Here is a 26157-nt window from a genome sequence, read left to right as displayed (position 1 = left end):
TCTTTTACATGAATACATGTGGCACACACCTTTCTAAAACATTACTTTATAAACACACATTGCATCCTCAATGCACTGTTCCTTGGGAATTAAAGCCATGACTTTGCATTACTGGCGATGAGGATACAATATTTTCAAGCAAAGTGAAGAAAAAAGGTTCAAGCCACGATGAGGCATCATATTAGAGATTATGCAGAATGTTCATTCAAAAATGTAATTATCTTTTAATTTACATGCTGTATGACCTCCTTGCTTCAGTTTAACAAAACTCCAAAAGCATGTTTGAAATTGAAACCAGTAGTGCGAAAATTAAATGTGGTGATGCTTTGACCATTATGATTTCAATTTTATCAATATAGGCTTGTCTTTGGGTTCACGCAAAGTTTAAAATATTAATAGTTTTTTCACACATATCTTTTGAACACACCTTGGCTGGGACATCAACAAGTTGTTACCTATACATAAATTGACAATTATTAAAATAATTAAGAGAAATACATGACAACACAAGGGTGATTAAATTATGCAATTTAACAATTCATTCATTAATTAAACTATTCAGAAAACAACATAAGACAAAAAAGAAATTTGTTATCTTAATTTTATTTAAAAAAATTGGAGTCCACAGTTTGTGTTTCCTTTGTACAGTACAAAATATTCAAATGAAACTCCCAAAGTTCAGAGCAAAGAAAATTCCAGAAGTAGAGGAAAATTTGTGGATCTGGAGAGCAAAGTACGAAAACAAAGTGGCACACTCCTTTTCCAACGTTTCACTGTCAGACAGTTCATTTGTGAAACGCTGTTCAATAGGACATTGGCAAGAGCAGATACACTCCAGCAACACAACAGACACACACACATACATACACACACACAACTCTCATCCGAGCTACAGTCACACCTCCACTATCCTGAAGTCTTATAAGGAGTGCACACATTCTGAGGGCGGGTATGTGTCCATCCAACAACTTGTTCCGTTTCAGAAGCAGTGATGTCCAATGGTTAGGCATTTCCAATATGGCATGAGATAAAATCCATTGGGCAGCAGAGCACACACACAAACCCAATCCCTCAACACTGTAATTTATATTATACTTAATAACCTAAATTTCCAAAAGGAATAACTCCCCCATTTTAATAGGTATTAACAAAAATATATTCTATGTGAACTGTAGCAGTCTCTGGGAACACACACAACAAAATCCTGATCATGACATGAAAAAGGTCGAATAAATAAAATGCAAAACTCAAAATTTACAAGGAAATATGCATGATGTTTAGATAATTATAATAACAATATAGGCATCACAACGTTTGAAATGTCCCACATTACTCTGTAAAACATATAACAGAGACTGGTACGTGGTGAAACGATATAAAAAAATCATTTGCGCTTTAATTTTATACCACTTTTAAAATCTTAAAAAATACCTCTTGAAAAGGAAAGGACTTCCCTGGACCTGACATCGAAAATATTACTTGTGGCTGAGAAACAATCCTCTTTGTACACAACTGGCATAAAAAACAACTTCTGATTCACCCAAATAATTGTTTAATATTCGCTATCTCTCACGAGAGGGTCCATTTTTTATTCATTTATACTGAAAAAATTCATCCCTGGAGTATAAAAAGCTAACACTGTACCTGGTTTAGGTTTAGTGATTTTTACAATAACTATATGTCTGGAGGGTTGTGATTCATGGTCATGCCAAGTTCCTGGCCACTTGATGGAAGCATATCATTCGCTCCAGTTGTATGGAGTCCCGCCATGCCACTGAGCTGGGATAGCATGGCATTTTGATCGGCCCCAAATCCACCTGGGTCCTTAGGATTGTGCTGTGACTGTTGGGAAGGTTGAGGATGCGGTGCCCTGCCCGAGTGGTGCTGCTGAAGGTGGCTGGGATGTGGAGAACCCGTCTGGGTTTGAGGAGAGATGCGGTGGGGTGAAGGGTGCGGTTGCAAGCGTGGGGACGGACTTGAGTGTGGTGGCTGGGACTGGGGTCTTGGCGAGGGCTGAGGGGAACAGACCTGGTTACTAAGAGAGGTGGAGAGCTGTTGACCCTGCAGGTGGGGCGATTGTGACATTTGTTGCTGCGGGCTCATGGGATTGTTTTGCTGTTGCTGCTGTTGAAGCATGCGCTGATGCAAGGCCTGCTGCAATAGTGCCTGTGACGTCTGAGGCCCAGGGCCTAACTGTGTGGGTTGTGGACCTCCACCAGGGCCCATGTCAGGACCTTGGGATGCCACATTTTGTTGCTGTTGCATGTGTAACTGGTGTTGCTGTTGAAGCCTCTGTTGCAAGGCGACTGTAGCTTGATGTTGTGCATGGCTGCCTGGAAAATTCTGCTGGTGGCCCGGTTGGACCCCTGGTAATGGCTGGCCTCCTGGAGGAGTTTGCATGTTACCTTGCTGACCCATGTATCCTTGTTGCTGTTGAAATGGAGCATGATTGGCATTCTGTTGTTGCTGTTGCTGCTGTTGCTGCTGTTGCTGCTGCTGCTGTTGCTGCAGCTGCTGTTGTTGTTGTTGCTGCTGTTGTTGTTGCTGCTGTTGCTGTTGCTGCTGTTGCAACTGTAGTTGCCTTCTCATTACAAGCTCTCTGATCTGTGGATTCATGTTAGCCATATTTGGAGCTCCCTGGCCTTGAATTCCTTGTTGCTGTTGTTGCTGCTGCTGCAAGGCAGTGACTTGCTGTTGCTGCTGTAAGGCAGTGACTTGCTGTTGCACCAGGGGCCGTTGTTGCATTTGCTGTTGCATTTGCTGTTGTTGCATTTGCTGCTGCTGTTGTTGCATTTGCTGCTGCTGTTGTTGCATTTGCTGCTGCTGTTGCATTTGCTGCTGCTGTTGCAGTTGCTGCTGCTGTTGCAGTTGCTGCTGTTGTTGCAGTTGCTGCTGCTGTTGCAATTGTTGCTGCTGTTGGAGTTGAGAAAGTTGGGTCTGCATATTACCTCCCTGCCCGAGGTGCATGCCAGACTGAGGCATCCCACTATTGACACCAACGTGTTGGCCTCCCATAGGTCCTGGTCCTCCTTGTGGTCCAGGAGGACCACCAGTGCCTCCTTTATACTTGTGAACCCTTTGCTTAATAAACGCCGCCATTAGTTGTGGGTTAGAACGAAGAATGTTGAGTACTTGTTGCTGTTGCAAAGGAGAGCTTGGAGATCTCAGGGTCCTCAATAATTCCTGGAGGGCTCCCTGGGGCAGGTTGCCAGCGGCTGGCCCACTTGCTATACCACTTTGCAGACCAGCTTGCACCATACTCATCAAGGCATTTCGATTTGGAATTTGTGGTTGTTGCTGCTGCTGCATTTGTTGCTGTTGTGGTGGTGGTTGTTGTTGCTGTGTTGGTTGTGACTGCATTGCAACAATTCCTGGATGACCCATCATGGCAGGTCTCGGCTGGGGTTGCATTCCCTGCCCTGCCCACTGTTGCTGCTGAGGCTGGAGTTGTGGGTTCATTCTCTGCTGCTGCAGCTGCATCTGTGGAGCCATCTGGCCTTGCACACTTGCCTGTGTTGCTTGCTGCTGCATGGGCCCAGCTCCCAACATCATTCCCTGTGGTCCTTGCGGCTGCTGTTGTTCCATCTGGGCTCTGTTTGCTGGCGTCTGTGCCTGCTGGGCTAACCCTTGTGCCCCTACCATTCCCATTCCAGGGTGAGTTACTCCCATCTGTCCCTGTGGTTGCTGATGGTGTGGGTGCTGTTGTATCATCCCAGCTTGCGCAGCCTGCCTTTGCAGCAACTGAACGTGTGCCATCTTCCGCTGTGCATCTGCCACTTGCTGGATCTTCATGGCTATCTCTACAGCTGCAGCCGGCGGACCTGTGGGGTGCTGTTGTTGGTTGCTAGGGAGTTGCGGAGGAGTAGCAGGCCCAAGGCCTGGTTTTCCCTGGGACTGTGGATTTGGCGAGGGACCTGTGGAATGGGGACCATATTGAGTGTGTGGATGTGGAAGTTGTCCTGTCTGTTGTTGGGGAACCATTTGCTGTTGCGTTGAGGTCATCATCCCGCCTGCACCTTTCATCGGTGGAAACTGGTGGTGGGTAGGATGCTGTTGAGGCTGCTGGGGAGTTCCACCCACACCAGGCTGGGACATAGATGGATGGTTCGGCGTCAGCTGCGTGGGTGTCTGAGGAGTTGCAGGCTGCGTTCCGACAGACGTAGGTGTGCTAGGGCCTGTTGCCCCATTGTTACCTGGTGAGGGAAGACTTCCAGGAGGCCCACCTCCACATGGTGGTGGCTGGCCTGCTCGTTGCATTGTGGCCATACGTCGACGCAGCATTTGCGCTTGCTGAAGCCTGTGCTGCAATTGCTGCTGACGAAGCTTGTGCTTGATGTTGAGACAGAAGGGCACAGGACACTTGTTTTCCTGGCAGTGTTTGGCGTGATAGCAGCATAGCGCAATGAGCTGTTTGCAGATTGGACAACCTCCATTGGTCTTGCGCTTGCAGCCCTTGGTATGTTGCACCACTCTCTTCATCTTCTGGCAGGACGGCAGTGAGCAGTTGGCATTGCGGCACTGACAGGCATGCACCAGCGACTGAATGCACCGTTGGATACTGAGACGCCTGGAGTCGCCGGGGTTCTGGTTGGAAGCTGCAGCTGGATTATTGCTCTCATCGTCAAGACCGAGACCAAGTTTTTCCATCTTGTGCTCATGCCCCTTAGTGTTGTAGCAAGTGATGCAAAGATCATAATCCTTCAGAAAGAAAAAAAGAATTTTTTAACCACAGTTTTATTTTCCATTCAAGGACATTATACATATTTTTCGATTTCTTACCTCACAAACAGTGCAGTGGAAGCGTGTTTCGACATGGTGCTTGCATTCATTGCAGGTGTAGACAAATCGGTCCTGGCTCTGATTGTGCAGTTCTACCAGCATACACATAGAGCTCCATTTGGCCCGCCGCAAAGAGCTGAATTCAAGGTGCTTGTCACGCGCAAGCGTTAGGAAAGCATCTCGCCCATCCATTAGGTCACAAGCCATCAGAGGGTCAGGGTCCAAAATGGGTGGAAGGGAATTAGCAGTGGGGCCAGCGTTAAGACGGATGACAAAGAAGACCTACAAAATAAGCAGGATATAAATGTCTGTGGCATGGGCCCATGTACATTCATCACAAAGCCGTTAACACATATTGAAGCAACATACCTCTTTGTGTTTCTCCATGGAGGCATAGAGCTTCTGGGAGAGATCATTGGAGACATTTGGCATGCCTGGTTTCTTTTTATTGGCTCGGCTCAAACTGCTCTTGTTCTTGCTGGTCTTCTTGCTGTTCTTCTTTTTGGCATTTTTGCTGTCGCCGCTGGTTGCCTACGTGGTCAAGAAAACCGTAAGCAATAGATATTAAGCACTAGGGTTAATTCTACCAAACAACAAACAAAAGTTAGGCCAAAAACGTATTTTCTGTTCTACCAAGAAAGTTGATACGTACATCAATGCTTTCACTAGAAGTGTTGTTCTCCTCCCTTTTTCGTTCTTCCTCCTCCTGTTCCAGCTCTTTAATGCTCTCCTCCAATACATTAGGCCAAAAATCACCTTCAAAATACGGGAGCTCCTTCGCACTGGTCAGGCGATCCTCTGTTGCCTGTTTAAATATGTCCTGGGTGAGGGAGAGAGAGAGATGTTAAACACAAATGTTAATGTGAAGCTTAAGGTAAAAACCAATCACATAAGTTGTATTTTCTGTGTCCTTATCAAACTGATTCTTGATTGATATTAAGGGTAACTGATTTAAGTGATGACTCCAATGCTTTAATTGCATGTGATATTTCGCCAGCAGAAACTTCGAGAAAACAAAATCCTCTCCAGTTGCAATACCTTATAGTCGTGTATAATTCTTTCTGCTACTGCTTTGTCGAGCATCTTCTTGTACCATTCCTGTAAGCGTTTGGGTTTGGGAATCTTCTGATCGGACGGATGGCAATGGAAGATGTAGTCGTCACCTTCACTTGGCGGGCAAGCCCAAATGTGACCAGTGACGAACCCCAATCTCTTAACATATTCCAAGTATCCAATGAGGATCTCATGATAAACTCCCGTCCTTAGGTGACGGGGCTGGAAAAAGTGTACGCTGTCCAGGTAGGAGATGTAGACACGTCTGCAAAAAGAGTAATTCGCTATGTTAGTTCTTGAACCCTTTGACACACAGTCCACCATTATTTTAACAACTCTGTATGGTTGGGTTTATGTGTTCAGACCTTTGGTTGGGTTGAGGGCAGTCAGAACCGTATTCCTGCACATGCATTCCAAAGAAGCATACTTCGGTTCCATCAATCTCCTCAAACGCAAACAGAGCTTTTGTTCTGTATGGGAAGGACTCAGACATCTCTCCGCTGTCTACAAACCTGTGAAAACAGTATTTTGTTGGTAAAGACATACAACTGATAGAAAAATGTGAATGTCACTTTAAAAACTATATGTTTATCAATCTCGGGGTCACTCTTAAGTGTCCATTCTTCTACAATTTCTTTGGAAAAAAGTGCATGTAGTGTGATAGATTGGTAGCTTACAAAACAAGGGTTTATTGCAGCCGAACTAATTCAAAATCCCAGCTTCAAATGACAAAAACCCCTGCAGAATGAATGCAGTCTCTCACCTAGACTTCATGCCAGGTTTGACTTCTACCACTTTATCAGAGACGTGAACCACACGGACGGTGACATCACCGGATTCAGGATGAGGCTGGCGCTTGAGGAACTCGTTCACTCGTGTCTCCAAGAAGTTACCTAGCTTTGTCTGAGGAAGCCCTAGAATAAATTAAAGCAAGGTGAAACAAGCATAATGCTGTTTTAAATATCAAACCTGTATTAACAGAATATAACATTAAAGTTCATTATTAGAGAAATACAACATTATCACTTTGCCGTTAAATTTACTGTCAATGCACGAAAAGGACTTGGAAGTATTCTTCAGTATTTTGGTCCCTGCCTTTTTTATATGTGCATGTATTTTATTTCTCTCCAGTCAGTCACCCACACACATTACAAACACATGAAGATATTCATTTACTTACTCTTTGCAGCATATTTGTTCTCTTTTCTGGTTGCATTGCCTTTTTTCAGACAACCTTCACACACAAAGCTAATTGGATAAATGAGAGAAAGAATCAAGAACAGCACTATGTTGAACACCTTTCACTGACTATTTATTGAAATCTTTCTTATATTCAAACAATTTTCAAGTCCAATTTAGGTGGAAAAGTCAAACTAGCTCACCCCATCGGCCATATTGTTTCATTGTGAAGGACACATATCTGATGCATTTTTCGGCCGCAGTCAGTACATTCCAACAGCCTGCGGAGGAAGAGCGGAAAATGGGTCAGACAATGTAAACAAATCCACGATTAGCCAAAAATCCTAAATAAGATTTAATTGCTGTTTATTCGTTAAGAGAAAACAAATAAGTGAAGGAAGTGAGCATACAATTCAGGGTCCAGTGTGTCGTTCTTCTTTCTTTGAAACTGGTCTTTGTTGATGGACCTGAGAAAAGAGAAGGATGGCCCCAATCGAGCGGGTCACAAAAATGAATAAATGTTCACCAGTATCATGATGATGCAAAAAGTAACGAAGATAAAGAAACAGATCTATAACGTTTAGACAATGTACTCACGTTTGAGGCTGCGTTGGATCATCTCCCAGGGATACGTTCTCCCCTTGGATTTCGTTGAAACACTTCTCACAGAAGTGGTACCTGTCAGCAAGAAGCCCATATTTGGGTGAACTAGACCGTTCGTCAAGAACACAGCCAATCACAGTGAGGGCACGTGGAAGCAGTCACCAATCAGGGCAGGCCAGGAGACAGGCACACAGGAGAAGACAGGTTCGTCGCCAGGAGCAGCCAATCATGAAGCAGGATTTTTGTGTGGGCAGATTGATTGATTGGTTGCGTGTAAATTTCGGAGCGGATGATTGGTCACATCAAAGCAGGCCAATGCAGACATCACAAGCGTTAAAAAAGTGGGGAGAGAAAGGGGGGGCGGGGGGAGGGAAGAATGAATATTTTAAGAAGTGTGAAAAACAAAACAGTTATGAGGGAAAAGAGCTACGTGATGGAAAGGTGGAGGGGCGAGGGTCAGATGAAAATAAAATCAAATGAGAAAAAGCAAGAAGCCAAAGCAAAGCATAGATGATTTCCCCCTCGTGTCCACTGAGCTCTGAAGCCTGGAATTTACCCATGATGCTCAGCAGAGTGAGGGATCATGATGAACTGAGTAAATACGTTTATGAGGAAGAATGAGAACAGAGCAACAGAGACCCATCATCCTTTCAGTTCATTTTAAAGAGGGTCTTAGTACTTAAACAAAATGTGTGACAAATGAACAGTTAGTAGACCCTGAAGTTGGCAGCAGGAACTATTTGTTTTAAGAATGTTTGTTAACCAACAACATCAACACTTTATATAACAAAATTTGGGTTATTTTGCACAAAAGAAAATCAAGCATATTTATGACCATTGAGATGCATTTCAACAATTTCAAGAATGTAACTGTTCATATAAAAGATTCTTAATTCATGATATGTGACTTGTATATTAAATGACATCATATATATTAAATGTCGTTGTTTTATCTTTTCATAGGGTGAAACAAAACCACAAATCACATACATCAAGCTTTAAAGTACTCCAAATGACTACAGTGAGACACTTTATAACTTTTGAAGCAGAGTAATTATTTTTGAGTGAAAATTAGTTAATTTATCGATCAATACATCAATGGTTCTTGCACGTCATGAAACACGCATATGACAATTAGCTGCAAGACACGCAAGAAAAGGAGAATTTTCGTATTCGGGAGAACACCCTCACGTGCACAAATTATCATTATAGACCATTTATTTTATTATTCTCATTGGTGATTCTCATTTTTGATAGATTTTTTTACTGTATTATATGTAATATAAATATAGCCTACAAAAAATAACAGTAATGACAGCTGGGTAAAAAACCTGCTTAAACATCTCAACATGGTCCTTAAAATAGGCATCATTTTCCTTTCCGGGCAGGCAAATACTATAGTAACTTAATCGGACAAGCCGTTTTGAGTTCGTAGCTACCAACTGAGGCAACAGGTCACAAACACTTACCGACATGTTCACCTGACAAAAAGTTAATACAATCGCACATACGTACGAACAAAACAAAAAACAAGACAGAATTTGGAGGCACCTAACAGAGACCCTCTTTAAAATGTCCGTTGAAAATCAGAAAAAGAGCAGAAATGTGAAATGTGGTCTCTTTCGCCACCAGAAGTCAAATCAACAGGCCTGAGTTTCAACAACACCCTGATGTAGAACATGTGTGCTCACAAAAGTACATCATTTACAGTTTCATAAAGTGCTAAAAACTAAATCTTGTAAGTGTAGATACTTACCTGACACTTTAACATACACATACATAACGTATACAGATTTTGAACCTGTATGTGTTAAAGTCCCAGTGAAATAAAAAATCCATTAAATATTGCAGTGTGTATTGTCAATATATTATCAGTGTGCGTCATTCCCTTTTTAAAATTCTATCTCAAATTATGTCAATTGGACAGCTTGGGCGGTGCATCCGTTAACTCCTCCCCCTCAACTGTCAGTCTATTGCCAGTTTCATCTCGAAAGGCAAAGGCGGGTATTTATACATCCAATTAATTTGCAGTGACGAAAACACGGCACGGCCACTATTTTTTCCTCATTCTAAATTCTTTTTCACTCGGAAATGCGTCAGATTACGGAAGTAAAAACGATCGAAAATTCCAGTTCACGGGGACTTTAAACTGCCATAAAACCCAAAATATACTGTTAATAAAATGTTTAAATTCTGCCATGGTTTTTATACTGCCAGGCAGTGGAAATAGATTTGACAGTAATATGCAAACAATCTATAAAAGTTTGCTTAGACAATTTCCCATAATGCAACACTCTCTATAAGGGATGCAGCGATACCATTTTTTAAAGACCGAGTGCCAATTTTTTTCTGGTACTCACCGATACCGATGCCTTAACCGATCCCTGTAACTTTTCACAAAACAGTGAGACTAATAAAAATAGAATAGCTTCAATTACAAACAACTTTTTTTTATGTGCTTGACCAAAAATTTCAAAGCAAATTTCAGTCATTTCTATCAGTTAGGTCACACAAGGTATCGGTGCATTTTTACGAGCACAAGTAAGAGTACATGAGCTCAGTATCGGGTCTCATAACAATATTGGTATCGGTGCATCCTTACTCTCTATGATGGATCTCCTGGTGGACATTTCAAGTGACTTTAAATGATGTCTTTTTATCTTAAATATGTTTGATAAACATAATATTAAGGTAAGAGTGTGAATTAAATTTTGGTGCGAATATAGTTCGTTTGATACTGACCTGTTCTGGTAACTGAAGTATGTAGCGTCTCGAGGGATGGTACACAACTGTTTGCCATAGCAACATAGAGTCTGAGGAGAAAACTCCAACTAGGAATAAGAATAAAGAGGGTTATGAGAGAGACAGATCAATGTATTTACATCAGTTTTAGCCAAATAAGCATCATATAAAATAATCACCTTTCTTCCGCAGCAGTAGCCCATCTCCTGCATAACAGGGTCGATTTCCTGTTCAAAGACCTCTGCGAGTTTGGAGCAGTATTTATACACCCGTGACGTCTTCCGGTTATACAGCCAGGCGTTATTAAACATCAGCCACACGTCATCCACGTACTGCCAGGGCTCCTGGTACTGACCCGTGTCCAGCTTGCGCTTGATAGTGGACAAGTCCATCGGGTTTTTCACTATGTCAAAGTAGTCCTGGAAGCGGCGGTCCGATCACAGCAGCATCGTCATTGTCGAGAAGGTTTTAAATTAAAGGATGAAGGAGGTTGCCATCAGGTTAAATGAGTTGATCCGGTGGGTTGAGAATCGGGGGAGAGAAGAAGGTGCAGGGGACAATGTTGAGCGCTGTAGAAGAGGTTCACATGCACAAACAGAGAAAAACGTAACAGACTCCCACTGCCTCACTCAAATCTGTACCCCATTTCTCTCTTGAGCTCCCAATACACGCACATACAAACACAACACAACTGTGTGGGCCAGCAGAAATGATGGAGAACATTTACTGAAGAACAATGATGGGAAAAAATATCTTAAATGTAAAATAGCCATGTAATAGTGGGAATCTCACAATAACAGCCAAGTAATGCCTTTTAAAGATGTTTTTGCACCTCAACGTAATCTTATTTTAGTACATTAAGGACATTTAAATCCCATAACAGTAATGCACAACAATTTTAATTAATCAAATTGTAAATACTTTGAAAGATTAGATTGAAATGTGCAGCTTTGTTCAATGCATTGACTTTTCTCGCACTTCATTTTTCCATATCATATCATAAAATCACAAATATTTCTAGATGCGGTTATATAGTTTTCACTTGACTATGTAGAGAAAAAGGGACATGGAGCGGCTCCTCGTTCTTTTAAAATAGCCAATAGCATTTTGTTCAGCTCATAATTTTATGAAAAGCCATTTCAGAATGACGCCATAAGTATCCCCCCAAATCTATTTTCACATAATCACTTTTTGTGGAAGTAGAAAAGTAAGTTCACATTTTCTTTGCATTTACAGTAATGAGAATATGTAGTAAATGTGCTTTAACGATGTCCCAAAGGTCTCGGTATTAACATACATTTTTTTATGCAATTTTTGCAATATTTGACATATGAAAGGCTACACAGATTTTGGCTAAATGGATTCATATTGCATCAAATTAATTTGCTCTTCTAGACCGGTGACTTTCTAGAGGCAGACTGTCAGATTTAGTGTTAAAGGTAAAGTGAGTTGAGGTGAGCATGTTGTGTGACATCCTCACAGAAACAATAGTCTCCAGCAGAAGCATTTACATCACAAAAGCACGACTGGACGTGTTAACCTGATATTTCTGCTCCAACAGCACAAATTGACGATTTTTTGAGAAACTCTGTCCTGAGGCGTCGACCCCACAGTGTTTAGGCTGTGTGCATTTGAATTATACTTAAAGGGATATTTCAGAGGCAATACAATTTTCCCCGTGTTTTACTTGCCCTCAAGGCACCTTGACTGAACATGACTTTCTTCTTGAAGAATAAAGCTGTTGGAGTTATAATACCACGTATCCTTTTCCCTTACGAGCGGTAGAATGGGAGTGAATGGGGGACAATTTTTTGAAGCTCCAAAAAGTGCACCAATCGATCAAAGAACGACTTGATTTCTCTAACAAGCACATTGATTTACTTCAGAAGACCTGTGTTAAGACCACAGAGCCGTGTCGAGCAGTTTGAAGCTGGTGGAGCTTCAAAAAATTGCCCTCCATTCACTCCCATTCTACAGCTTGAAAGAAAACTTTTACTTTGTATTATAACTGTGTTGTTCTTCAAGAAGAAAGTCATATTCAGTAAGGCTGCCTTGAGGGTAAGTAAAACATGTGGAAGTTTTGTTTTGCCTCTGAAATATCTATTTAAGTCCGATTGAGATAACAACCAACCGTATTTTATACTTGTCTATTAAATTGACATAAACACAACACCTGTCTTTTAAACAGGTCGCACTTATTATCATGGGGTCAACGCAAATGCGAGGGCAGACAAAGGTGTTTCAAACATACATGAACAATGCTCTGAGATCGGCAGAGAATAAAATTCTAGTTATTTTTCAAATTTGAGCCTACAAAAACCAATGTGACCCACATTTGCAATTACACAATATTTACAGAGCTACCAACACTATATTTTATTTATTATATATCTATATTTATATATATATATTCTTTCTGTTTATTCACATTTTTGGTCTCATGTTTGTTTGTCCCACCTCAAACACAGCCAGAACCTCAATCAAACAAACAGTTTTTAAAGCAGCAAAATAACCAAAACAGTCAGTGATTTTATTTTTGCGAGGACCACAATTATCACTGATTATTTGTGACCGAATCTTACCAAGCAAAAAGATGCATAATACAGTTATAGCTGTCGTTTATAATCAGCTCTTTTGGTTATGCAAGCATTTGGTTGGTTGTGATTCTGGGGTTAAAACAACGGCAACTGATCTTTGCAAGAGGCTTGTCTGGCAAACCAAAACCATTTTAGCCAAAAAAAGTCATGACGGCTAACAGCCCAGGTTTGGTGATGATGAATTACATGGGTTTAGGCAGATGGAAAAAAGCGTGAGAAAAGTGAAGCAAAGCGAGAAATGAATCATGAAATGAGGCATCAGGCTATGACAGCTGATTCATGGACACCAAACAGCCAATAAATGTAGTTTACTAGTTTATGTTTACCAATAAGTTTATTTATAATTAAGTAATGAATTCTGTAAATAAAAGACCACGGTTCAATATCCCACAATGAACAGCTTGCATTTCAGACACATTGAAGTTTCCCAAACTATATTAATTAAGGTCTTGTTCATGTTAGACACTAAATTACTCGAAATTAAAACAAATTTCGAGAATTATTTTTGATAGAACAGATGTTCATAGTCCGTGATGCCTTATTTACACACTTCTCTTCAAACTCATTTGACAGAAACGCTACAGAGGCAAGTTTGCAACGTCTCTTTCACATCACCACGCAGACACACAACAGCATACAGAAGAGAAAGGGGAAGAAGAAACAAAGGTAAAGGACTGATGAAACTAGAACTTAAAGCGCTAGGTTGGTTGTAGCGTAATGCGTGTCAGCGCAGGCCCTTACCAGGTTAGTTTTGTTACTAGTTCGAATACGTACGGGTATTCCCAGTAACTGGGGGTCCACTGGCTGCCGGAATGGCAGCGACTCGGGGTCCTGTCTGTACAGAGCCTCCAGAGTGGGCATTAAAGCCTGCCGGAGCTCATCTGGCTTAAAGACTAAGGACAAGAAAAAGAAATCAGTATATGGCACATTAAAGAATGTCACTAAAATGTCTTGTGTAAACTTAAACTAGATGCGTTTGCGCACAATTTATACTGCGGGTGTGCTCACCTTTCTTCTTGCTTTGAGTGTTTGCTGGGGTGCTGTTTGCTCCCTCTTCCTCTTTGGGCTCAATCTTCACCTCCGGCTTCTTGTCCTCCACCGTCGACCCGGTCAGCGTTTCCATTGGCTCCGTCTTACAGTCATTGCTGTCAGGTTCCTCCTTCTTTATCTAGCGGACCAATCAGAGTGAAATCATATTGACCAATCAAAATAAAAATATAACGCATGACAACATTTCAAAAAGGCCTTATAGAATGGTCTTAATGTTTGACCTATCGCGTACCTCTGGTTTCTCCTCCATCTTGATCTCACTCTGCATGGCAGCCATTTTCCCTGAGGCTTTATCCTCCATCTCATTCTCGTCCTCATCTTCCTGTTTGACCTCAGTTTTGGGGTCAGTTTTGGGCTCGGATGATGTCAGTTGCGAGCTAGGGTCTGCACTGCTGACCGAAGCAGGTGAAGATGCCTGTCCGTCGGCAGTAAAAGATGATTTCTGAGATAGCTGGTGAAGGAGGACATCACAGCACAGGCACATGAGAAACTAGACTAAAGAAACGGCTTGAAATAAAATGTTGAAATAACAAATGCCCGACTCTGAGGTACATGTTTCTCATGTGCATATGAAGGCAGCAATAGCACAGGCAGATACAACATCCAATGAGAAACAGTAGCATGAACAGCCACTTTAAGACGACCACTGAACAGCGACCTTAAAACCATTTTCAAGATGCAACAAGCACAAAAGCCTAAACAACAACAGTCTGCACTGTAGAATACTCACAGGAGTGTGTGGGTGTGCACAAAGCCCGTGGGCATTCTGGGAAGGCACAGATGATGCTAGCCCTGAATGGGGGCCTCCTGGAGCTCCGCCCCCATGTGTCTGCTGCTGTAACGGACTGGCTTTTTCCGAGCCCACCCCCTGTGCCACTGGGGGCAGCTGCGTTGCCGGTGGGGCCATAGCGGTCACAGAATTTGGGGTGTGGGGTCGGGGGGTCTGGTTACCCGGCAAATGCGGGGGCGTTTGATGCGGGGCAGGGGTAGGGGTGAGGCTGCGTGCGGGAGAAGGGGAGTTCTGGCATAAGGGAGAACAGTGCGCGTGCAAGCCGGGCTGTTGAGGTGGTAGGGCCAGGCTGGACGGAGGACCCTGGGGGCCGGGGCTGGTTCCAGAGCCCGAGACTGCTGGCTGGGACGGAGCTACGGGACTTCTGACAGCCAGCGACGGCGGAGTTGCCATCTGATTCTGAGACTATATGAAAGACAGAGTTTTTTGGTTTAGGGAACAAACACGAAACAAGTGCAAGTAAATGAACTATGCATTCAAAAAATTTCAGACCAAATAACTATAAACAAACAAAGATCATTGTGGACGTTAGAACTGAGATTTTAAAGAGCTATGATGACACAAATCGTATATTTGGGAAAGAGAGCAAACTTGAGCACTGTCATTCCAGTGTGTCTTAACAGTAGTAGTGTAATCATACTATTATTAAAGACGCTGTGAAATTATTTTATTAGCTGACCTGTGACATGGTCGCCTGCCCTGCAGGCTGGTTCAGGCCGCCCGAACCCTGGCCCAGTCCAGCACCCGTACCCGGAAACTGGTTCTGCATGTACTGGTTTTGTAGATGGTTTATGTTGGGCTGAGCCATTCGAGGTGCTCCCTGCATACTCATCTATAACATACAGAATGAAGATGCAAAATAAACAGAGAAACAAATCTAAACACAAACGTATGTTCGATGAAGCATGTTTCTATTACCGGATTGAGGTTCGCTCCCATTGGCAGAGGTGGCGTTGGCCTTTGACCCATTGGCTGCTGCATTCCCACCTGAGCGAACTGATTCATACCTGCACAGGTGAGAGCATCACGAAAATGGTTGTATTTACATGTTCTACACAAATCTGTGCTATAACTAGGATGTTGCAGTGACGGAATTTTCCCACCGATTAATCGACGTGTTAAAACACTGGAAGTACAGGTATCACCGGGATTGCGTGTCTGGGATTTCGGGAGAGTCGAAAAACGAATATTAAAAAAACGTGATGATCATCATGTTTCGCCACATTTCCCAAATGCACCACTAATCGATGGCTGTATTTGTGTCAGTCGTCTGCAGTCGACTTTTTGCCACGGGACCCATTTTGGCAGCCTCTTTTTTTGTGGTGCGCTTAAAGATGTACGTGTAAATTCAAAGTGTGACCTCCGGATTCTGCCACCTTCATCAGGCAAATTTTACAGGTTGCCTCATTAACGTTTTCAGGTTCCCTGTTGGCATTGGGTTTAAATCCAAAATATTTCAAAATAGGAGCTTTAGCATTTCGCCTTTAAATCAAATCTTCCGCCATCGTTTTGTCCGTTGTCGCCTCACTCTCCTTACATGATAAATGAAAACTTTAAAACGACAGTGGGGACGGTGACGCGGTGGGCAAGTGTCAGTAGGCGGATTAAACACTGTGTATCTAGCTGGAACTACAAACAGATTAATGTATGCATCATACCAGCAGGATTCTGCATTCTGTTGACCATCTGGGTGGGTCCTGTAGGTTGGCCAAGGGAAGGATCTGAATGGGGACCATCTAAAATAGATATATATTTGAAAGGTCATTGATCATTTGAACTCTCTACTTCACACAAGTTTAAGACAAACACAGTTGTTTTAAACAAGTGGCACCACAATCTTAAGACGCAAATTGCTAAATAAATCGTGCTTCTTTAAGGTTCCGGTGGTCTTGTACCGTTACAAAAGTTTGACAACCTTAACATGTCATTAAATGTGTGTGTATGTGTGGTGTAGGTACGCACTGGGTGTCTGCGTCGGATTCATGCCGGTTGGTGCTTGAGGTAGGGCACTGCTGGGCATGCCAGGCTGAGTAGGCATCATGCCCTGTTTGTGCAGCCTGGTTCTCCTCTTCTCTTCCAGTTCTTTCTGGATCTTATAAATCTTCTCCGCTAACAAGTGGTAATACTCGGCCTGGAAGAAATGGATGCTACCATGAATGCTTAAGACAGAAAATCACTATAGACATGACTATCGGGACCACAAGACAAATACTCAGACTTTGACCAAGGTCTTCTAGACCAGCCACAAAGCAATAAATGAAACCTATTATAGAAAAATGCAAATTGTGCAGAAAAGGGCAAATAAGCTATTTTTATTGTGACATTAAGCTTTAAAAGCTGGCTTTGCACTAGTAAACACTAGGCAAAATACATATTTTTAAGTAATCACATAAATAATTAACAAATAAAAAAAACTATTTTCTGTTTCTTAAATAGAGAATATTTTAAAAAGGTTTTGGATAAAATCTACAAACGAGATGTGTGATTGTTCTCACCCTGCTGTTGGCAGATTCATACATATCGCCCTCTACTTTGCGCGCGTAAGCTACAAGATTCTCCATCCGTCGATCCTTCAGTGCTGCAGGGTCTGGAGTGGGGAAGATAGCCTGAACTCTACTCAGACACACATCATGCAAAAGGGAAAGAGATGTGAAAACGCCGTTTGGCATAAAGTGGCTCCAGCATATTACTGCAGACCGATCTCTGTGTGTGTGTGTGTGTTACTCACAGTTTGTGCACGAGGTGATTCCGGAGGTCTTGCGTGATGTCTTCATGCCAGCTTTTCCTCATTCCTGCAGAGGGAGGTGCGGCTGTCGCCGTGGACCCCATATTACCAACACCCGAAGTGTCATTCATCAGACTGAGAGAAAAAGAGATATCCCATGTGATTACATGACTCAATGGAATCCTCAATTCTGATTGGTCAACCGTCCAGCATTTAGATATTTCACAGTAACCGATGCACATCAATGGTGGAGCACTTATTCAGGATATTTAAATGGATAACATCTAATGAAATAAATCCAATTTATTGTCCAATTGCTTATTATTAGGTACATACGTGAATAAGCAGGACATGGTGTAGTTAGTCTGCAGTTGTTGCAAAGCAAACTTTTTTTTAAGAAGATCCTCAGAAAAAAAATGGTTATCATTCATTCACCCATAATCTGTATAGAACTTTCTTATGTGGAACGCAAAATAAGATATTGTGAGAATGTCTCTGTGGGTTTGTATCCATTTTCTGGACGTCAATGGGGGACAATGTTGTTTGGTTTCTAACATTCTTCAAAATATCTTCTTTTGTGTTCTGCCGAAGAAAGAACGTCATACAGGTTTGAAATGACATGAGGATGAGTAAATGAAAATTTTCAGATCCCTATAAGAGCACCCTGATCACCATGTCTGGGTTTATGCAGCAATAACATCCGTCTGACTGTCCATTATCCCTTCCACCGTGTCAGACTGCAGACTGAAGCAGCGCAGATGAGGTGCCGCTTCACTGATCTCCAGTGATGTCCATTACCTCTGAGCTGTTATGTTTCGGTGCAGCACGCCGTCTGGAAGCATTCCAGGATGCTGGTTCGTCATCTGGGGTCCGACTCCACCATTTACTCCCATTGGGTTTCCACCTGCTGCGACACATTTTGTACATCAGTTACTTCCGGTGCACTCTTATTTGTGTGTCTATTTAGCACAACCCACTCTATCCACAAACTCAACCTAACATTCGAAATCAGATGCGTCACATTTACCCATGTTGTTGAGCGGCCGCATGCCAGGTTGGGTGGGCACAGAAGTCTGTTGATTCTGATTGGCTGCTTGATTGCCCTGGTAGGTGAGTCCGAGGGCGGCGTACGCCCTTTCAATGGAGCTCGGGTCAATCTGACTGGGCGGGTTTAGGTTTGGGGTTGTAGGCTGGCCACCAGGTAAAGACCCCCCTAATGGACCACCCATAGCCATACCAGCTCCTCCCAACAGAGCTAGCGAGAGGTATGCATTAGTCACACATACAGTGAAAACATGCCACTTTAACCCAGACCTAGAATATATGAGCGTCCACACCATTCTCGAACGCGGTGAAAATGTGGTCGTGTCTATCAACCACAATCGTGTATGAAAACAATGTGCAAAGGGTCAGAGTGAGATGCATGCTAGATACATAAAGGCATTAAGCGTTTAATATTATTAAACTTACATTGCTGGTTTCTTTTGTCCCCAGCGCTCTTGAGTGGCAAACACACAGGACAGTCGTGTCTTGTGCAGTTTTTCCAGTGAGAGATGATCTGCCTGGAGGAGGCGCAGTGAGCAACTGCAGAGGAACACAAACACTTTAGTGACGCCGTATCATTTGGTTTGTGTGTGGGCAGATGAAATATGAATGAAAGACTAGAAATATGTCATGGAGGCACGGATCGCCTTTTGATAGAGGCATCGCAGAGGTTTTGCTCTACAGCTACAAAAGCAAATCGCAAAACAGAAAGAGAGACAATTCACCCACCCTGGCAGGATTTGCCAGCCTGACAGTGCGTCATGTGGTTGAGGACGTTCTTCATGGTTCTGCAGTGGGGCAGGTTGCACTGGCGCACCTCTCCGTTGGCCTGCTCCCTGCGATGGCACTTGTGAGCGTGCAGTAACAGCACCAGCTGCTGTTGGATGAGTTTGCGTTTCTCGGGATCCGCTGCAGGAGGCGCAGTCGCCCCAGCTGGCCCGGATACGCCGCCCACCACACCTGAGCTCTGCTAAAGACAGAAAGAAAGTGTGAAGTTTTTTTTTATAACCAGGGACAAAGTTTGCCATGGGTCAGTCTTGTGCACATTTCATTGCATTACAGGGACAGAACAAAGATCAGTGAGCTTGTTAAGTGTGCAGTTCGCTTTGAAATTTAGTCTGTAGCTCTCTCACCATGGCACCCATGTTCTGCCCAAGCTGAGGTTTCTTGTCCATGTTGAACTGGTTAATGCTGTTGGGTTGAGCGGTTTTACTTTGGAGCCCCATGGACTGTCCTCCACACTGACCATATGAACCACCGTAGGGCCCCGGGCCCCCCATCATTCCCATCTGAGAGAAAACATTTTTATTTGTAAATATACATAAACAAAATTTTTGTTATAGTTTTGTTTTTAGTTTTATTACGTTTTATTCATACTTTACCTTATTTTTTGATTTTTGTGTTCATTTTAGTTTACGTTTAAGCAATTTTGGTATATGCATTTGTCATTTTCTAATTTATTGGTTTATTTTTGAGGCATGTCCTCGAGTTTCCAAAATATTTTAGGTCAATGTTTTATTTGATTTCAATGAACAGGAACGTTTTCAAAGTTTTCAATTTAGTAAACTAAAATAACCTTGCACGACAGGACTCAATCCATAAGCATTCTACAGCAACGAGAAGCCAATATCAAAGCGCTACGCATTTTAACAATTAAACAAGAAAAAACACCACCAAAATATATATGGGGATTTCAGTTAATGAAATTAAAATGTAGGCAACATGCGTGGTGTATCAGGCATCAGCGATAAGATTTTATGCACATTATTTTGGATTACCCATGTCATCTATCTATATCGATTCCTCAAATGAACCTCCGATTGGAAGGAATTTCCAACTATCTACAAGCAACCCAGCAAAACAAAGACACAATAAGAATCTCATTCCCTCTTTTCTGCCCATTTCCTGAGGTCCAGGTTGTGCAATCGCCTATGAATCAACAAAATGGTGCTCGCAGTTCCTCGTGTCAATGAGCCGAAGTTTTTCCAACCGAGGTCTGTTTTATTGTGAAGAATCATGACGCTGAATTTATCACCATAACGAAAAGACAGACCACAAGACAGTCAAACACACAGATTAATGCATTAATCACGCATTAATGCACGATTGTGTGATTTCTACTACAACGTCTTCTAGTAGGGCTGTCAAAAATGATCTATTTTATGATTCAATCGCGATGCAGATGCAAACGCTTACTTCATCGATGAATACAAACATATAATCGATTATTAAAACATGCCATTAAACATCATATGTGCCAGTGGTTACTGTTTAATTGTAAACCAAAAGTGTTTAAACAGTCACAGCTTGTCTAAACTGCACGAGAGCAGCACGACGTGACAAAAAGCTATAGAACCTATTATATACCGAAATTCCGTCCCCACTGGATGCGGTCCGACAAACACTAATGGTTTCTGTTGTCTTTTGTTGTGTCTCACAGCGCCGACCGCATGCGATGCAGCCAGAGCGTTAAAGTGTGAGGGGGACAGACTTACTTGTGCAGTAATATTTAAAATTGCATCTTGATGCATCGGGATATCAAATCGTTGAGAAAATAACTGTAATCGAATTGTGAGACCAGTGACGATGCGCACTCCTTTCTTTTAGCCAAACAAAAAAATGGATGTCAAAGAGTTTTCAAAGTATTTATATTGGAGCTGAATTCCTTTATTATTTCACTTCTACGGTGCAGATTATGGTACTTTTATTAATTTCGTTACTAGAAAAACATCAAATGTGCCTTTAAATGCATGCTATAAAAAGTGTGAACAGAAACTTAGCCTTTAAAAGTCATAAATCCTGAGAACTTTTTGTTTGACCTTTAATATCTAATGTAAAGTTTGCTGAAGCAGCTAAAGAAAATCAAATCTGAGCACAAGTGACAGGTTTGTAAGCGCTACCCAACTTTCTGTTTGATGCTCTCAAAATTTTATTCAAAAAATAAAATAGTTTGATAAATGGGATTTTCTGTCTCGTGTTAAAGCATCCTCTATTCATACAAACGTTAGGACATAATATATATTAAATGGCTTTTTAGCATGGAGTTGGAAAAACTACATCCATATGCCTATGAAAAGGGTTCATATTTAGGAGATATTATAATGGAGTTAAAGGTGCTGTGGGTTATTTTTGGAGGATCTATTGACAAAATTCTGAAAGCCCTTACAAATATATCATTTGATCATAATACCCAGATTTCCAAAAAGTCCCCTCCGTGTGTTACCTTATTCACGGCTCCTGGTTGCTGTGGCCTTACAGCCGTCTGTGCCATCTGCTGCCCTGCATTTTGCTGGTGCAGGGTATCCGGCAACATGTTTCCGTTACCAGCCACACCCGCGTTCATGTTCACATTGCCGTAGCGCATTCTAGGCGCACCGTTCATCACCTGCCCCCCCATCATGCTTTGCGGCTGTCCGTTCCCTTTATGAGCTCCCATCATTCCCCGGTTCAGTCCAGCCACAATGCCAGATTGTGACATCATGCCAGGCTGCTGCTGCTGCTGAGGGCCACCCAGACCCTGTGCTATGGGGTTGCCACCCAGTCCTCCCATCATCCCCATTGAGGCCGGGTTACCCGGACTGCCGGTAGCAGCGGAAGCGGACTGAGGGGCGCCAGGGCGTAGGAGCTCGGAGAGGTGCTTGTGTTTGGCAGCAGTGTCCTGGCCTGAGCCACCCAGTGGTCCCAATGTCCCCCCTCCCCCCAGACTGGTGTGTAAGTGTCCAGAGTCCACACCGTTAGAAAGGCCGAAGTCAGAGGAGTTGATGAGTTCATCAGGGAGGTCATGTTCCAGGTCAAACAGAGAGCCAAAATCTGTGAGAGAAAATGTTCAGATTTAGATTAATAGTAGTAGTCTCATGGCCTACGTGTAATTTATTGCACTGTTGTACGTCTGTCAGCATGGTTTCAAGACAAAGTAGCCGAAGTACGCACAGTACATGCACTAGATACGGTGTGCATGTCCAGTGGTTGATACTAATAAAAAACACATGGCAAAGAAAAACAATGGACAAACGGTGGGACAAAATGGGGGCTTTTACCATGTAATGGCAGGTCTTGATAAGTCACAACACTAAAAACTAATAATACAACCTATTCTGAATGGGCAGCACGCAAATTATGAATGAAGTGTTCATATTATTGATGGACATCAGCAACAACAATTAAACGCCTGACAACCAACATTATTGACATTAAAGGGCCAGTTAACCCAAAAATGAAAATTCTGTCATCATTTACTCACCCTCGGTTTGTTTCAAACCTGTTTAAGTTTCTTTGTTCTGTTAAACACAAAGAAAGATATTTGTAAGAATGTTAGCAATTTTTAGTTCCGTGACATCATCCACGACCATAGTAGGAGAAAAGAATTGCATATTTATTTGTTTTGTTGAAAACACAAAGTGCGATACTTAGAAAAATTTAGGAAAACAACAGTTTAGGGCACCATTTCACATGTCCTACTTTGGGAGTCAATGATGTCACAGAATTGAAAGTGGTCTTCCCAACTATCATTCTCTGTGTTCCCCGGAGCAAAGTTATTTAAACGTGTACGAAATGACATGAGGCTGAATAAATGATGAGAGAATTTACATTTTTGGGTGAACTATCACTTTAAACTGCTTTCTTGGTTGAGGTGGCTGACATATCAATCCACACTCTCTCTGTATTCTTTCTTTTCCTAGGGGCTGTGTGGAATGAGAGTCCATTTGGGCGCTTAAATGTCAAATTTAAGACATTTTGCTTTCTAATCACTAAAAATGGAATTGAACCGGAAGAAACATTAAAATGTAAACAAACTGAAAAAGAAACGACTTCTGCGCAATGCAATTCAGGTTCGAGCCACACTCGCAACGCGATCTTGTCACGCATACGTGATTCAAAACTTGTGCAGGTCGAGTTTCCTTGCATGCACGCTTCTTCTACACTCAAAATGCATGATCTCGTAAACCTTTGACGCCGATTTAACTTTACAAGTGACATCTCACAACGACGCACAAAGCAAAAGTTTGTTGCACGCACCCGGAAAGACGTCGCGTACACACGACGATGACCACGCACAGAGTTGTAACACAGCTCGCCAACTTCAAATGAAAACACGGAGCCAATTAGCCAGCTAGCCCTCTTGCTAAGTTCTTTAAATTGACGCCTCAAACAAGTACACAAACACAAAAGCACAAACAATACAAGTCGTGCGTGTTATTTACACGCATCCACGCGAACAGCGGCAGTGTGCAAGCGCGAGACCAGCCGCCGCCGCCGCCGCGCGTGAACGTTTTTATTTACCATTTCCATCGCTCGCGGAGACCGACAGAGCCGGGGAAGACAATTTAGGCCTCTTTGCTGAAGGCGGACCGGAGTCCAGCACATTATCGGCCATAGTTCTCTTCTAATTTAACGCTTGAGCATATATCCCGCGTAGGATAGCCCTTCCCGTGGAGTCTCGAGTCGATGTCCAATCGAAGTCCCTCGTTCACGAGCTCCGGACGGATTCCCGTTTACCTCTCATGGGACGATGCATGCATGCAATGCAATACAAGAGTTGTCCACAAAAAAAATACTTTGTCCTCCGATTCGATATAAAGTCCCCCTTTTCTCGTTAGTTCCTCAAAGTATGTTTCCGAAGGGAGGAACAGACGGTCGCGCTAACTCACGTAGCCTCGTCGGCGACTGAGCAGTTTTCCCGAGATTTATCCTCGCTGCTTGCATCCGTCTTTTCCGCCATTGTCGGCGGCGAACCGAAGTGTTGGATTTTTTAAGGCGTTGTGTACGAGAGATAGGAAACGTGATGGGGAAAAGCGACCCGAAGTCACTCCGCCGTGGACGTGCGGCTTCGTGCGATGTTTACGGGGAAACACAAAGACTCACAATTATTCCTCTCTTTGGTCCGGGTGTGCATTGTAGTGCTTGCGATTCTCACCCAGCATCACTTTTACGTGGAGGAAGGGAAATTGCGAGTCCATTAGGCCACGTAAAATTGACACGGATGTATGAGACTCTTCTTTAGTATTTATCTCCCCAAGTAGATACTTGAGAATTGTGAATTTGCAGTCGTCGCAACTAAGCGATCGTTGAAATAGTCCAAACGTAGTCCTGTGCAACTCCTTAGACTAAATAACGTAAGGATGCAGAAGTCCACACAGAGCTAAATGGCTTCAGTTTGCATGCACGAGTCGACACTTTATAGTATTACAAACAACTGGCATGTTCCACCGGGAGCGTCCGACGTCTCGATATTTTGCAACCACTTCAAAGGTGACAAGTTAGTTTATTGCGTTCGTGCACGCGTGCATTCGCATCTGCAATCTGACTCGTGCGCCCTCTGCGTGAATGTGTCCAGCGCACAAGCTCGGGGGGGTTAAAAGTGTTTGCAGAAAATCTCTGACCATTGCCTCGAGAGAACACGACCACCCCGCACTGCGCACAGACGCTCGTGCGTGCAAAATAAATGGTTTTAAAAGTCTGTATGAAATGGTCCGAAAGTGCAAGATGTTTCCTTGCGATTGTGCGCGCACACGCCAAAGAATGAAAATCAAGTTAAGTTGTGGACTGATGCTCAATGTGCATGCGTGTATTTCAATGCACTCACAAATCAAGTAAATACGAATATTTTGTCACTGCACGGAGAGCTTGCGGTGCATCGAGGAAAGCTGTAACGAGCGATAGAAACAGCGGTGGGTCGAAAATACATTAAACCGAATCGAGCCGGGCTTCAATAATACGTTGGGTCCGAAGCATCTGCCGATCCTGGTGATATTGCCAGCTGCACCCCCCAAAATCTGGGGGTCCTCAAAACCCTTTCGTAGGCTTTGTGATGCTGTGAACCCCCCTGCGCGTTCATCCCTTTTAAATTTCTCCCTTCTTCTGCACAGTTCCTGCTATTTTTCCCACTTTTGGTGTCGTCCACCGGCACCCGGCGATGCAATTTTGTCCGATTTCACCACTTCGTGACGACGGGGGCTGTGATGTTTTAAACGCTGTTCTTTTCCTTTTCCTCTGATGGGCTTCCCTTCGTTTAAATGCACTGCCCTCTTCCGCCTCTACGTTCCGTTCAAAAAAATGCAAGAAAAATAAAGGAAAAGATCGGTTCTTTGATTTTCACTCGGGAGAATCTATGATCTCCCTCCGTTGTCTTCCGGTAATCGTCCGGTTGCGTTTTATCCCGTGTGAATCCGAGAGGACGGAGCCGCTGCGCAGCCGGCGGCGCTCTGAGTCGCAGTGATCGGCGCTCGAGTGGCTCTTTTTCGGTCGCTCCTGCCTCCTTCACTCTCTCCGCACAAACAAAATGGCGGCTTGTTGTTTCTACTCCTCTGGCTGGGGGAGGGAAGGTTGGAGGTGCAGTAACATTAGTAAGGGGGGTGGAGGGGGAGATGGCGATCGGGATTTCCCGGACAGTGCTTTTCCTCGCTGTTTCGGAGTATGCTCGTATGGTCGGGCGCGAGGGGTCCAGCAGCATGAGATGATGGAGCGACTGGATAGATGATGACACACACAGTGCACGAATTTCAATAAAGGCTGCTTCTTATTTCAACCAAAGATACTTAGGTTGACTAACTGAAGGGACGATCGGTCTCATTGAGGGTCACGTAGCTTGTTCAAGG

The 26157-nt window shown here is 43.2% G+C and overlaps 1 protein-coding gene across 5 annotated transcripts; it reads right to left on the bottom strand.

The window, feature by feature from the left end:
- Nucleotides 1-589: 589 nt before the first annotated feature.
- Nucleotides 590-25834, bottom strand: ep300b (EP300 lysine acetyltransferase b). Of its 5 annotated transcripts, none has more exons than XM_079456941.1 (30): nucleotides 23843-25834; nucleotides 21786-22372; nucleotides 19696-19851; nucleotides 19292-19532; nucleotides 18989-19102; nucleotides 18546-18773; nucleotides 18317-18425; nucleotides 17522-17653; nucleotides 17289-17406; nucleotides 16756-16924; nucleotides 16452-16529; nucleotides 15712-15800; nucleotides 15473-15625; nucleotides 14734-15198; nucleotides 14236-14454; nucleotides 13962-14121; nucleotides 13695-13846; nucleotides 10536-10775; nucleotides 10357-10445; nucleotides 7609-7689; nucleotides 7422-7478; nucleotides 7215-7292; nucleotides 7013-7080; nucleotides 6596-6746; nucleotides 6198-6344; nucleotides 5818-6097; nucleotides 5432-5599; nucleotides 5149-5310; nucleotides 4780-5061; nucleotides 590-4698 (listed from the first exon to the last, which is right to left on the bottom strand). In XM_079456941.1, the coding sequence occupies exons 1-30, from the start codon at nucleotides 23934-23936 to the stop codon at nucleotides 1675-1677; spliced, it is 8091 nt and encodes a 2696-aa protein (XP_079313067.1). In that variant the 5' UTR covers nucleotides 23937-25834; the 3' UTR covers nucleotides 590-1674. The 5 variants fall into 5 exon arrangements, with proteins under 5 accessions (XP_079313067.1, XP_079313068.1, XP_079313071.1 ...); XM_079456942.1 differs by having other exon boundaries at nucleotides 13728-13846; XM_079456945.1 differs by having other exon boundaries at nucleotides 7609-7719; nucleotides 13728-13846; nucleotides 18317-18422.
- Nucleotides 25835-26157: the final 323 nt, after the last annotated feature.

Source organism: Barbatula barbatula, assembly GCF_947034865.1.
Source record: "Barbatula barbatula genome assembly, chromosome: 5".
Classification (NCBI taxonomy): Eukaryota; Metazoa; Chordata; class Actinopteri; order Cypriniformes; family Nemacheilidae; genus Barbatula; species Barbatula barbatula.
Note: the sequence above shows the minus strand (reverse complement) of the source record. Positions and strands in the feature narration are given on the sequence as shown.

What these genes read in the sequence shown, in the direction of transcription:
- ep300b (XM_079456941.1), bottom strand. Translation starts at nt 23,936, where the DNA reads ATGGCCGATAATGTGCTGGACTCCGGTCCGCCTTCAGCAAAGAGGCCT. An exon ending in GCTACTGCTGCGGAAGAAAG is followed by an intron (nt 10,446 to 10,535) that starts GTGATTATTTTA and finishes TCTTATTCCTAG; the next exon opens with TTGGAGTTTTCTCCTCAGAC. An exon ending in GAACAAATATGCTGCAAAGA is followed by an intron (nt 6,747 to 7,012) that starts GTAAGTAAATGA and finishes AATTTATTCTAG; the next exon opens with GGCTTCCTCAGACAAAGCTA.